The sequence below is a fragment of the Balaenoptera acutorostrata genome, chromosome 3, assembly GCF_949987535.1.
Source record: "Balaenoptera acutorostrata chromosome 3, mBalAcu1.1, whole genome shotgun sequence".
In the NCBI taxonomy this organism is placed as follows: domain Eukaryota; kingdom Metazoa; phylum Chordata; class Mammalia; order Artiodactyla; family Balaenopteridae; genus Balaenoptera; species Balaenoptera acutorostrata.
In genome coordinates, this window is record NC_080066.1 from 68167554 (window position 1) to 68182565 (window position 15012).

At 43.3% G+C, this 15012-nt stretch overlaps 1 protein-coding gene across 1 annotated transcript in view; it reads right to left on the reverse strand.

Annotated features, from left to right (window-relative positions):
* The window catches only part of NOX5 (NADPH oxidase 5), an 89789-nt gene that overhangs the window by 17333 nt on the left and 57444 nt on the right, over positions 1 to 15012 (reverse strand). The window contains 2 exon segments of the mRNA XM_057544312.1: positions 3559 to 3709; positions 5353 to 5476. Of these exon segments, the coding sequence (XP_057400295.1) occupies positions 3559 to 3709; positions 5353 to 5472 (271 nt within the window). The 5' untranslated portion in view covers positions 5473 to 5476.

Sequence of the window (15012 nt, forward strand, 5' to 3'; positions counted from 1 at the left end):
GCCAAAGTCAAAGTCTGTAATCACGTACAGAGTCTAACATGCCACTCTCCAGCCACACCTCCCGTCCTTCAGTTTTCCTAGTCAAGAGCCAGCATGAAGCATACTTTAAAGAAAACCTTAGCAAAGCTCTGCCAAGAAACTCATGCACCCTGGACCAGCTTGCTTCCTATTGCACTCTTCAGGGTCCGTGTAGCCCCCAGGAGTGGTCTGAGACTTAGCCCATTTGAAATGACCTATGGGAGGCCTTTTCTTACTACTGACATTCTACTGGATGAGGACGATGAACCAGGTCCTGAGATAGACTATTAATCTAGGACAAGTTCAGAAGGCAATCCAGGACTATGCCCACAAGACACTTCCAGCTCCCACTAAAAATACAGAGGAAAGAGCAGTTCCTTCACAAATAAACCCCAGGGATCAAGTTCTTCTTAAAACCTGGAAAGAGGGGGTCCCCCCAAGACCAACTATTGCACAGGATGGGTTGAAGCCTTCGCCACCCGATCTGAAAGGGCTATGGAAGTCTTTAAGTCCCTTTTAAAAGAAATACTTCCTCGGTTTGGACTTCCAAAGTCCCTGCAGAGTGATAACGGGCCCTCTTTTTATAGCCAAAATCACACAGGGGTTCACAACGGCCTGTGGGTGCTCTGACCACATCCAGAGCTCCCATCCCTCCCCGCCCCCTTCACACCCTCTCATCCATTCAGCTTTATACTCTCCTTAGCCAATTTCCAATCCAGGGTTCTCCTTCATAATTATTCTTGTGCACATTTTTATTCCTTATCCCTCTGTCCTTCTATTGCACTGACCCTAAAAATATCTCATCCCTAGGTGAATCCAACTACCTGTTTTCTCCTTTCCTGCACCAGGGCAGCTAAGTGAACATTGCTGAAGAAAAGCACCCAAGAGAGCAGGAAGTGTCTGATCCCAGCCATGGCAAGGCCTTCAACTTGCCCGCAGTCCTCTCATGCTTCTCTAGCAAGGTCACGGTCCCGCTGTCTGCCGAGACCACTTCTCACCTCCATGCCCATCTAGTCCCTGCCTGGCTCTCGGAGAAAACTGGAACCCCTGGAAGCGAGTGCCCTCTAGTTCCTGCCTTGAAACTACAAACCTCCTCTCACCTGCTGCCCTCTTCCCCACCTCTGTCTGCAAGGAGGTGAGTGTGCCGCTTCCTCCTGTCACAGGCCAACCTCTCCATCGGAGGTTGTTGATAAGCCCCAGGTGTGGGCCAAGCTTGGTGGTCAGGAAGCAGTCAGTGAAGAGGGTCCCATGCAGATTGGGGTGGGGTCTGAGGAAGATGCTCAGGAAGCAGGTACAGTCAACTGCCCATGTAGTGGTGGTGGTGTGGGTCAACTTGGGAGGTGGGTTCCAAGAATGAGGTCTGGCTAGACTGTCAGGCGGGAATGGGAGGTAGAGAAGCCCCATAGGCCAGAGGGCCTTGCCCTGGAGCAGATCTGCAGCTGGGCTGAGTTTTCAGGATGCAAATCCAGCCCTGTGACTCCCCTGCTCAGTGCTCTCCAATGGCTCCCCATTGCTCGTCGTACTGAGACTCCAAACCATGGCCCCTGGGGCCTGCCCTGTCTGGCCTCACCAACCACCCCAGTCTCATTGGGTGCCTTTTTCCCACTTCAGCCTCCCTTCCTTTGATGATTCTGGGTCTTTAGACACCCTTTAAGCCACAAAGTTGCCAAAGAATGAAGGTCATTGCAGTGTCACTTACAACGCCAAAAAACGGAGGGGGGAACAATGAAATTCTCCCTTTTGGAAATGGGGTTTGAGTAAATAGTAATAAATAACAGCTGACACCTGTAAAGGTGGTACCCCGAACTAGGCACTGTCCTGAGTTTACATAAGTTAACTAATTTAATCCTCCTAGCAACCTCACGAGTATGTACTATTATGATGGTCATTATTTTTATGTGACAGGTGAAGAAATTAAAGCAGGGAGAAGTTAAGTAACTTGCCCAGGGTCACATGATTAATAACTGGTGGAGCTGAGATTTGAACCTGGGTAACCTGGCCTCAGAATCAGAGACCTTAGAGTATATACTAGATGATTCTATTTATTTGAAATTCTAGAAATGGTATGGTCATAGAAAGTGGTGGAGTGGGAGGCATTGATAGCAAAAGGGGAGGGAACATTTTAGGCTCGTAAATATGTTTTCTTTCTTGATTGCAGTGGTTGTGGTTTATACAGATGTATGAATTTGTCAAAGTTCATTGAACTCAACTCTTAAAATACTGTATTAAATATTTCAATAAAGTTAATTTTACAAAAAAAAAAAAAGAAAAGAATCAGAGATCTTAACTATTAGGCTGTGCTGCATGGAACATAGGACACAGACATACAGTGGAATATGATGCAGCCACTACAGATGAGGCTATAACAACATGGAGTTACCACTTCACACCCATTGGGATGGCTATTATCAAAAAAACAGAAAATAACAAGTGTTGGAGGAATTGGAACCCTTATGCATTGCTGGTGTGAATGTAAAATGGCATAACCACTGTGGAAAAAGAGTATGGCAGTTCCTCAAAAAAAAGAATTGCCCTGTGATCCAGTAATTCCACTTCTGGGTATATGCCCAAAAGAATTGAAAGCAGGGTCTTGAAGAGATATTGGTACACCCACATTTATAGCAGTATTATTCATAATAGCCGAGAGATGGAAGCAACCCAAGTGTCCACTGAAAAATGAATGGATAAACAAAATGTGTAATATACATAAATGGATAATATTCAGTCTTAAAAAAGAATGAAAGCCTGTCAGATGGTACAACATGGATGAACCTTGAGAACATTATGCTAAGTGAAATAAGCCAGTTACAAAAGGACAACTATTATATAATTTCACTTATATAATCTACCTACAGTAGTCAAATTCTTGGACGAGGGGGAATAGGGAGTTATGATTAGTTGATACAGTGTCAGTTTGGAAAAAATGAAAAAGGTCTGGAGATGGATAGTGGTGATGGTTGCCCAACAATGTGAATTTACTTGATGCTTCTGAACTATACACTTAAAAATTGGTTAAAGTGGTAAATTTAATATTATGTATATTTTACTACAATAAAAATGATATTACAAAGCAATACAGTCTTACATGAACAATTGTTTATATTGTTTAGTGAAAAAAAGCAGTGTGTATAGTATAATCCCATTTTGTTTTTTTTTAAAAAGTGGATGGTGAGTGTATGCTATCAGAAGACAGTATAGAAAAATGTTATGGGTGATTTTTGTCATAGTGGATATTATGAGTATTATTAAAAAGCAACAAAACAATTTCTTTTTTTAAACATAGAAAAGAACAAAGGAAAGTTCTGGCTTCTGCTGAGTTGAATCAAGGGCATTTGTCTCCCTGCCAGGGACCCACCTTCTCCCCCAACAAAAGGGAAGCAAAGACCAGAGAGAGGGCAGGGAACCCACAGAGAGACAGAGAGAGAGAGCTGTCAGCCTCACCTGGAGAAAAGAGCCCCATGCTGGGTAGTCACTGAGCTAGGCCGATTCCCTTTGTCCCCCCTACTGAGTCCTGCCCCCCACCTCACAAAGGGCCCTTACCGTCAACATCATGCACCTGGAAGAGGAATTGGAGTTTGTCTGTAGGGCTGCCGTGGATGAGCAGGGTCCACGCCTCCTGCAGCTCCTGAAGCGTGATGGTGCCACTTCCATCCGAGTCAAACAGAATGAAGAATCTCTTGGCAAAGAAGGACTGTAACCAGAAGGGGGCGGGAGATGGGCACAAGTATGGCCACAGGGCCCAGGCTTTGAATTCATTCACTGCATCTGCGTGTGTGTGTGTACACACCGTGGGGTGGTGGGAATCAGGCAGAACCCAGGTGCCTGAACACAGTGTGTGATCTGCCCACGAGGCCACAGCAGGGGGCAGTGTCCGTGGCCCATCTGGCCAGCTGAGAGCAAGTTCGGGGTCTGGTGAGAGAACTGTTCAGCTGTAGCGAGGATGGGCTTGTGTCTGGGCCTCTGGCCCCCTTCTGGCCCCCGGGCCTGGTCATTTGCATAGGCTCTCCGTCCCCACAGTCCATCGCCCCCATCAGCCTTGCAGTCCAGACCTCTGGTGGTCCCTTACTCACCATGGGAAAAGGGTCAGATGGAGGGTCCCTCGAAGGCTCCTCCCAGGTGCTGTCTCATTCCCCTTGGGGTCACCTCGAGGGATAGTGAAGCCAGGAAGGACTTAGAAAATAGATGCCACTTGAGTACCTGTGTCTTTGCCTTTACCTGTTGTTTGGGCTGCCTACAGCCTACATTTAAGTGTTCTTAACGTAGACTTGTTCTGAACAGCACCTGTTCTCAATGCCGATTTACTCACTCCATTCATCATTCATCCATTCATTCATTCAACAATCATGTCTGTGCAGCCTCTGCTTGCCAGGCCTGGTGTTAGGCACTGGAAACACAGAAATTAAGAAAACAGGCTGGGTCAGTGCCACAGATATGCCAGGCCCGGAGGCTCCCCTTGAGGCAGCGAGAGGAACCTAAGGGCTTTAGTGTCTGACCTCAGTTCACAAGCAGGAAGTCTACTATGGGCAGTCCAACCCTGCCTTGGCTTCACTCTTTTTCCCCTTGGTCCCTTGAGTAAGGCCTTTATCACTCTGTACCATGCCAAATGGCCTTTATCTTAAGATATTTTACAGCCCGTTAGGCAGAAGATCCTTTTTTCCTTCCCCATATTGACTATGAAAGGAGGCAGAGCATTTAGAGTTCTAAGTAGTATCTCTCTTACCAGCAAATGAGGGGCTCTCCCATCAAAATAGGGGCATTCAAATGCTCATTGGCTCACGCCCATCGAGGACACAGGCCACCATGAGATGCCAGCCCAGAGGACACCTGGGGCGAGGCTCACTCCTTCCGCCTCTCTGCTAACGTCTCCGTTGTTTGTCAGGCATGCAGGCTGTTATGGGGATGGGCAGAGGACCTATGAAACCAAGAGAGAGGACTGGGGATGGCGTGGCAGTGCAAATGGGCCTTTAATGGATACAAATCATGGAAAAGCTTATTTTGTGGCAGGAGGCTTAAGTCATAGCATCACCTTTGCCCGTGAGGCTAGCAGTAATTGTGAGGGCAATAATGTTTCTTAAGATTTGACAGGCTACTGATTTCCAACTTCACGTGTTGTTTGGAAGACCCCAGGAGGCCATGGCTACCATGAGGGATGGAAGGACCCCAGTAGCAGAGACAGAAACATCCTCTGGCCCTGCTTAGAAGTGGAGCCTCAAGCCCGGAGAAACCCAGGGAGCAACTTTTCCCTCCTTGTGAGGTACTGTGTGCTGCAAAGCAGATTACTCTTCCTCTACAAAATATGAGTGCGGGGTCCCCACTTCTGGAGCGGACACTTACCTCTTTCACGTTCAGGGTTCTTTTGAGCTCTTGCAGGTTGATTTTCCTGTCTTCTCCCGCAATGGTCTCAAAATGGTGTGTCACCCACTGAAGCCACTTGGCGTCCTCCTCGGCACTCATGGTGCTGGCAGACAAAGGAGACAGGTTTGTCGGTTTGGGGTGGCCAAGGACTCAGGAGGACTCATGGTGGCCCCAGGACTTCTGTCTTCCCCCAATTAGGGCCTCGGGCCTCCCATGGGGTTGAACCAGCTTCAGGGAGGGAGCAGTGCTTCCCCACAGCTGCTTCTTTACGTCTCTAAGTCCCCGTTTCTTCCTTCCATCTGGCATTGGCCAGACCAGGCTTAAGTCTCTTTAGCTTCTAGAATGACAGGGCCCCAGTGAGATGGACCCCAGACTGTGGTCAGAGAATGGCCCACTCCAGGGGTGCTATTAACACGATGACAGTGACTGTCCCACCTCACATTTTCATGGCTCTTTACTGTTTTCAAAATCCTTCCCACGCACTATTTCCTCTGGTCTCTGTTACCAAATGTAAAATACTCAACTTCTCTGAGGCTATTTCCTCCCTATGATATTTTACAGAGAGGAAACAGGCTCAGAGCACTTGAGTTATTTAGCAGAATTTATTCAGCAGGTTAGAGACAGAGCTCAACTCTGAGGCCAGTGCTTTTTCCATCACACCCCAGAGCCTCCACCCTCTGCCTGAACAGTTCAAGTACAAGCCACGCCAGGACTGAGACCTCAAGGCTTGACTCTCCAGGTCCAGAATACCTACAATGTCACAAGGGCATCAGCCATCTAAAACCCTCACAGATGGGCTAGCTATACTGTGATCAGAACAGAGGTTAGTGATGAAATGAGGACAGCACTTTCTGTGGCATCAGGACCCAGCAATACAAAATTGAGTCAATAAGTGAGAATTTGTAGCATCTTATTCTATAAATTTCCTCTGTGAGAATGGCTTTTGTCTGTATCCCATGAGTTTAATATAGCCTTAAATGATTTAGCTACAATCAATCTTCATTATTTGCAGATTCCACATTTGTGAATTCACCTACTTGCTAAAATTTATTTGTAACCCTCAAATCAATACTTGCAGCATTTTTGAAGTCATTGTGGACATGGGTAAAGTGGGAATACATTTGAGTCTCCTGATGTGCATGTTCCCAGCTGAGGTCAAACAAAGCGATGATCTGCCTACTTGTCTCAGCTCTCAGACTGTAAACAAATGTCCTTCCCACGATCTATTTAGTGCTGTGTGTTTCACATTCTTGTGCTCTTCGTTGGTGTTTTGCTCTTTAAAATGGCCCCCAGGAGTAATGTTGAAGTACTGTCTAGTGTTCCTAAGCAAAAGCTAAGAGAATTCAGCACCACCAAACCAGCTCTACAACAAATGCTAAAGGAACTTCTCTAAGTGGGAAACACAAGAGAAGAAAAGGACCTACAAAAACAAACCCCCAAAATTAAGAAAATGGTAATAGGAACATACATATCGATAATTACCTTAAATGTGAATGGATTAAATGCTCCAATCAAAAGACACAGGCTTGCTGAATGGATACAAAAACAAGACCCATATACATGCTGTCTACAAGAGACCCACTTCAGCCCTAAGGACACATACACACTGAAAGTGAGGGGATGGAAAAAGATATTCCATGCCAATGGAAATCAAAAGAAAGCTGGAGTAGCAATACTCAGATAAAATAGACTTTAAAATAAAGAATGTTACAAGAGACAAGGAAGGACACTACGTAATGATCAAGAGATCAATCCAAGAAGAAGATATAACAATTATAAATATATATGCACTCAACATAGGAGCACCTCAATACATAAGGCAACTGCTAACAGCTCTAAAAGAGGAAATCAGCAGTAACACAATAATAGTAGGGGACTTTAACACCTCACTTACACCAATGGACAGATCATCCAGACAGAAAATTAATAAGGAAACACAAGCTTTAAATGACACAATAGACCAGATAGATTTAATTGATATTTATAGGACATTCCAACCAAAAACAGCAGATTACACTTTCTTCTCAAGTGTGCACGGAACATTCTCCAGGATAGATCACATCTTGGGTCACAAATCAAGCCTCAGTAAATTTAAGAAAATTGAAATCATACCAAGCGTCTTTTCTGACCACAACGCTATGAGATTAGAAATCAATTACAGGGAAAAAAAGGAAAAAACAAACACATGGAGGCTAAACAATACATTACTAAATAACCAAGAGATCACTAAAGAAATCAAAACATACCTAGAGACAAATGACAAAGAAAAACACGACGATCCAAAACTTATGGGATGCATCAAAAGCAGTTCTAAGAGGGAAGTTTATAGCTATACAAGGCTACCCCAAGAAACAAGAAAAATCTCAAACAATCTAACGTTACACCTAAAGGAACTAGAGAAAGAAGAACAAACAGAACCCAAAGTTAGCAGAAGGAAAGAAATCTAAAGATCAGAGCAGAAATAAATGAAATAGAAACAAAGAAAACAATAGCAAAGATCAATAAAACTAAAAGCTGGTTCTTTGAGAAGATAAACAAAATTGATAAACCATTAGCCAGACTCATCAAGAAAAAGAGGGAGAGGACTCAAATCAATAAAATTAGAAATGAAAAAGGAGAAGTTACAACAGACACCGCAGAAATATAAAGCATCCTAAGAGACTACTAAAAGCAACTCTATGCCAATAAAATGGACGACCTGGAAGAAATGGACAAATTCCTAGAAAGGTATAACCTTCCAAGACTGAACCAGGAAGAAATAGAAAATATGAACAGACCAATCACAAGTAATGAAATTGAAACTGGGATTAAAAATCTTCCAACAAACAAAAGTCCTGGACCAGATGGCTTCACAGGTGAATTCTATCAAACATTTAGAGACGAGCTAACACCCGTCCTTCTCAAACTCTTCCAAAAAATTGCAGAGGAAGGAAAACTCCCAAACTCATTCTATGAGGCCACCATCACCCTGATACCAAAACCAGACAAAGACACTACAGAAAAAGAAAATTACAGACCAATATCACTGATGAATATAAATGTAAAAATCCTCAACAAAAAACTAGCAAACAGAATCCAACAACACATTAAAAGGATCATACACCATGATCAAGTGGGATTTATCCCAGAGATGCAAGGTTTCTTCAATATACGCAAATCAATCAATGTGATACACCATACTAACAAATTGAAGAATAAAAACCATATGATCGGGCTTCCCTGGTGGCGCAGTGGTTGAGAATCTGCCTGCCAATGCAGGGGACACGGGTTCGAGCCCTGGTCTGGGAAGATCCCACATGCCACGGAGCAACTGGGCCCGTGAGCCACAATTACTGAGCCTGCGCGTCTGGAGCCTGTGCTCCGCAACAAGAGAGGCCGCGATGGTGAGAGGCCCGCGCACCGCGATGAAGAGTGGTCCCCACTTGCCGCAACTAGAGAAAGCCCTCGCACAGAAACGAAGACTCAACACAGTCATAAATAAATAAAAAAAAAAAAAAAAAAAAAAACACCATATGATCATCTCAATAGATGTAGAAAAAGCTTTCGACAAAATTCAACACCCATTTATGAAAAAAACTCTCCAGAAAATGGGCATAGAGGGAACCTAGTTCAACATAATAAAGGCCATATATGACAAACCCACAGCAAACATCATTCTCAATGGTGAAAAACTGACAGCATTTCCTCTAAAATCAGGAACAAGACAAGGATGTCCACTCTCATCACTATTATTCAACATAGTTTTGGAAGTCCTAGCCATGGCAATCAGAGAAGGAAAAGAAATAAAAGGAATACGAATTGGAAAAGAAGAAGTAAAACTCTCACTGTTCACAGATGACATGATACTATACATAGAAAATCCTAAAGATGCCACCAGAAAACTACTAGAGCTAATCAATGAATTTGGTAAAGTTGCAGGATACAAAATTCATGCACAGAAATCTCTTGCATTCCTATACACTAATGATGAAAAATCTGAAAGAGAAATTAAGGAAACACTCCCATTTATCATTGCAACAAAAAGAATAAAATACCTAGGAATAAACCTACCTAGGGAGACAAAAGACCTATATGCAGAAAACTATAAGACACTGATGAAAGAAATTAAAGATGATACAACCAGATGGAGAGATATACCATGTTCTTGGATTGGAAGAATCAAATTGTGAAAATGACTATACTCTCCAAAGCAATCTACAGATTCAATGCAATCTCTATCAAATTACCAATGGCATTTTTTACAGAACTAGAACAAAAAATCTTAAAATTTGTATGGAGACATAAAAGACCCCAAATAGCCAATGCAGTCTTGAGGGAAAAAAACGGAGCTGGAGGAATCAAACTCCCTGACTTCAGACTATACTACAAAGCTACAGTCATCAAGACAATATGGTACTGGCACAAAAACAGAAATATAGATCAATGGAACAGGATAGAAAGCCCAGAGATAAACCCACGCACCTATGGTCAACTAATCTATGACAAAGGAGGCAAGGATATACAATGGAGAAAAGACAGCCTCTTCAATAAGTGGTGCTGGGAAAACTGGACAGCTACATATAAAAGAATGAAATTAGAACACTTGCTAACACCATACACAAAAATAAACTCAAAATGGATTAGAGACCTAAATGTAAGACCGGACACTATAAAACTCTTAGAGGAAAACATAGGAAGAACACTCTTTGACATAAATCACAGCAAGATCTTTTTTGATCCACCTCCTAGAGTAATGGAAATAAAAAGAAAAATAAACAAATGGGACCTAATGAAACTTAAAAGCTTTTGCACAGCAAAGGAAACCATAAACAAGATGAAAAGACAACCCTCAGAATGGGAGAAAATATTTGCAAATGAATCATCGGACAAAGGATTAATCTCCAAAATATATAAACAGCTCATGCAGCTCAATATTGAAAAAACAAACAACCGAATCCAAAAATGGGCAGAAGACCTAAATAGACATTTCTCCATAGAAGACATACAGATGGCCAAGAAGCACATGAAAAGCTGCTCAACATCACTAATTATTAGAGAAATGCAAATCAAAACTACAATGAGATATCACCTCACACAGGTCAGAATGGCCATCATCAAAAAATCTACAAACAATACATGCTGGAGAGGGTGTGGAGAAAAGGGAACCTTCCTTCACTGTTGGTGGGAATGTAAATTGATACAGCCACTATGGAGAACAGTATGGAGATTCCTTAAAAAACTAAAAATGGAACTACCATACAACCCAGCAATCCCACTCCTGGGCATATACCCTGAGAAAACCATAATTCAAAAAGATACACATACCACAATGTTCATTGCAGCACTATTTACAATAGCCATGACATGGAAGAAACCTAAATGTCCCCAATAATATTGTTGCATGATTACAAAATTGTAAACATTAACTGTAGAGAATTAGAAAAATACCTAAAAGCACACACACACTTTAGAAAAGATTTTTAAAAAATCACTATAATCTACCTACCCAAATAAAATCACTGCTAATGTTGAGCATTTATTTCTAGTCACATGCAGAAGGTAGCCCAGCCTGGGATTCAGAGGGGGGTTGTGTTTGATGGACTCATTCACATGAGCTGGTTTTGAGGTAGGAGATAGATGGGCCCCTGGGCTGGACAGCTGGTATGTGTCAAGTGGAGCAAAACTGAAGCTTTGCTCTCACCCAGACGCTCCAAGGACTAAGCTAGTGGCAGAAGCTGAGCTCTGCTGAAGTAAAGAGATAAGATGACCACTCCTGAGGTCAAGGAAAACTTCCCTGTCTGCACATGGGTGGGAAGGCTCCTTGGGGGTCAAAAAGGGAGGGGGTGCCACCCCATAATAGGTGTGGGACATACTGCCACAGGCCTCTGCGGTGGGATCCATCTTAGCAAAAAGTTGGCAGGCATGTTGGGGAGGGTCCTAGGGCAGGTCAGGTGTGGAAAAAGAAACCAGATAATTGGCCAAAGGTAAACAAAGACCCGGAAGAACTGTCCTATGTAAGTGATTTAAATCACCTCTTTCCTGCACGCCTCCTCATTAGGAAGGACGGCCATACCCTTTCTCTCTGGGTGTGTATTTCTGCCTTGCTTCTGACAAATAAATAAACTCTTTCTCTGTGTGCTCTCCCATACATTGGGCTGTGTCTCTAATAATAAACTTTGTACCTATTTTGCAGTTTTTGCCTCCTTGAAACATTCTTGCTTTCAATGGGGGAAAGAGCCAGAGGCACTTTGCTTCTAGCCTGTAGCCCCTGGTGGACTAATGGCTTGGATTCCTGGTTTTCATCCAGGCTACCCAGGTTCAATTCCTGGGCAGGGGAACTAAGATCTCTCTCAGGACCGCTCACTGCTGTCTCCTAGAAATCAGTGTCACCTGTGTGAAAGGGGCCACTGAGGAGAACATTGTAAGTGGAGGGCTTGGGGGTGAAACCTGGGAAGAAGGAGAGGGAAGCACGGGTCCGTTCTTCAGCTCTGCCCTTGAACTCTGGTCTGAGTTCTCTAAAGAGATAGGGAATGCAGGGAATTCTTTGCAGGGACTGCAGGAGACTCTGGTACTGTTTGGACTCGGGGGTCTTGAATGTTTGGAAGTCCAGGAGATCACCCCTGTACTGGGAGGTGCTAGGACAGTACAGCCAGTAGGAGGGCTGCCAGGTAGTAGACAGCTCCAGGAGCACCAGATTGGTGGAATTTGAGCAGGCTGGCTCGTGAGCACATGTGAGACACCCAAGTACCTGGGGAAAATTGGGAGTAGAGTAAGCGAAGCAGTTAGCAAAAGGTGGGCATAAATGCTAATGACACTTCTTCATAGCCACAAGCCAGAGTCAGAAAAGTAAGAAGCTGAGACTTGGGACTTCTGGTTAAGATGGTACTACATTCACTCTTTGAGGCCCCCTCATCTGTACCACACACAAAGCAATGATAGATAAAAAAAATTTTTTTTAGTTTAAAAGACCAACTGATCTCAAATAAGATAAACATCTCTGTTGACCAGAGATGAAGCAGAAACATGCCATGCCCCTGCTTATGGGAGAGGGCTGGAAAAAGCTGTGTCTGACCATTGCCTGGGACTGTGATTTATATTTTGTACTTAGCCTCCTAGCCAAGAGCTGGGCCACAACAACTGCTGCTTGGTGACTGGACCCATGGTATCCTCAGCTCTCCCTGGATGGGAGCCCCAGGCCACCAAGGTAAGGCTAATATTGAACTGAGGGGACCAGGAAGCTGGGTGGAAGCAACGCAGAACTTCTAGAGAAGGGCTGAACACAAACACAACACAACACACACACACACACACACACACACACACACACACGTACACACACACACCATTCAAGATGAGTCAACAAGCTGGTATTCCAAAAGACCTCAAAAGAATGACTGCAAAGAAGACAGCCAATCAAACCAATAATAGGGGGAATTCATTTTGTAAGAAGCAAAAATAATAGACATTAAGCATATTAAGAATTCTCAAAGAAGGAAAGGAAAGAAAAACATTCATAAAAAAAGAATAAGAACTTAAATAAAAATGGGCAGAAATGAAACCAGCCCAGTTGGTATGAAGAAAATGCAACTAGAAATATGGAGAAACATATGGTTATTAAAATTTTAAATAATTCAATACATAATTTTTAGTCTAGATGTAATTAAAGAGTGGATGTACAATCCCTAAGATGGGATTGAATAATTCACTTGGAATAATTTTGTAACTTTTTTTCACTTACCAACATATGTTAAACATTTCTCCATATTATTAAATATGAATGTGTCAAAATGTTGTAAACTAGTCTTCTATGTTTGGACAGTTAACTTTCTTATATTTATTCCATTACCATAAACAAGTTTTTGAGAAATCTTGTTATTAAATCTTTGTCCAAGTTTCCAATGGTTTCTCTAGGCTGGATTCCCAAAAGAGGAATTACTGGGCCCAAGAAGTATGAAATTTCCTAAGTATTTTGGTTACAGCCAATAGCCAAACTGCTTCTCAAAGATCTTGAACCAATTTTTCACTCCCACCCACGTTTTAAGAAATGCCTGTTTAACAGAACTTTTTTGAATACTAAGAATTATCCCTTAAAATATTTGTCCATTTGGCAAAAAATGATATTTTCAATTTTTATTTGCCTTAGTCTGATTAGTAACAAAGTGAAACATCATCATGGAAGGAAAAATAGCGAAACCCTCTTTTCCTCATTTCTTGGGTAAAGTAGGACATATTTTAGTGTAGAGGGGACACAGAGCTTCGTTACATGACATACTCCCAACTGGTTGTTTTTTGGCTTAAAGCACTTTTCTTCTACATTTTTTTTGTCAAAAGCATGATGTCTTCACTCCAGCCCTATAACATATTATTTGTTGATTCTTTGGGCTGATTTTAAGACCTGAGTCTGTAGCCCATGGATTTGCTCTGCTTGCTGTAGGGTGGGAACACTGCTACGGCCACTTTCCTCTGCCAGGATGAGTCCGGAAAGGCAGCTGAGATGTGGACAAGCCATAGGGAAAACGATGGCTCACCTCCATGTGCTCTTCCCTGCGGCTGCCTCGCCCCCTGTGCCCTGGAGTCCTCATCCCCTCACCCACTCAAGGATTGTGACCTGCAATTATCTCCTTGCTTTCTGCATCATTTTCCTCTTCTCTTTCCTCTAGCTATTGCCCAGTTTCTCCTTAATAGCAAAACCTTCTGAAAGAGTTGCTTATATTCAGTTTCCACTTCGTCATTTCCCTTTTTTTTTTGGAACCCACTCCAATCGGACTTCTATCGCCCAAGGAAACCTTTCTTAATAAGATGAACAACAATGTCCTCATGGCCAAGCCAAGGGGTCATTCTCAGCCCTTAGCAGTGTTTGACGAAGGTGAATTCTCTTTCTTTCTTGAACTTCTGTCTTCTCTTGACTTCCAGAATCCCACCCTCTCCTGGTTTCCTTCTAACTCACTGTCTCCTTCTCAGTGTCCTGACTTATGGATAGATCCTGTTCTTTTATCTGGCCTTTATAAGTTGGGCTCAGCCTATCTTTTCTATCTAAACTAAATTCCTTGTCAACTAGCTCATCAACAAGTGCATGTCTCCATCCCCAACCTTGGCCCTGAACTGTGGTCCAGTAATTCCAAAGGCCAGTTAACATCTCCACTTGGATGTCAATATGCATCTCAAACTTAACACGTCCAAAACTGGACTCACGGTATCCCTAACTCTGAGCCACCCACTGTTCCCATCTCAGTAAATGACCCCTTCCCCATTCACCTCAGAACTATGGAGTACTCATCTATTCCTTTCTTTTCCACATGTCTGACATCCAACCCACAAGCAAATCTTGCTGCTTCTACTTCTACATTGGAAATAGATATAGACTCTGACTGCCCCTCCGCAGGTCCCACCCAAGCCAGAGGGACCATCACCGCTCACCTGGACAGCCTCCTAACTCACCCCCTGTTCCACCCTCATCCCCTTATAGTCTGTTCTCTATTCAGCTGCCCTGGAGATGCTGTTCAAATGTAAATTAGATGAGTCACTCCCCTGCTTAAAACCTTTAGATGGTTTCTCATCCCACTGAGAATAACTACAAAGCCCTCCATATTCCTCCCCATGACATGGCCCCATGACCTGTGTGCCCTCATCTTGGGCTCTCCCCTTGCTCACTCAGCTCCA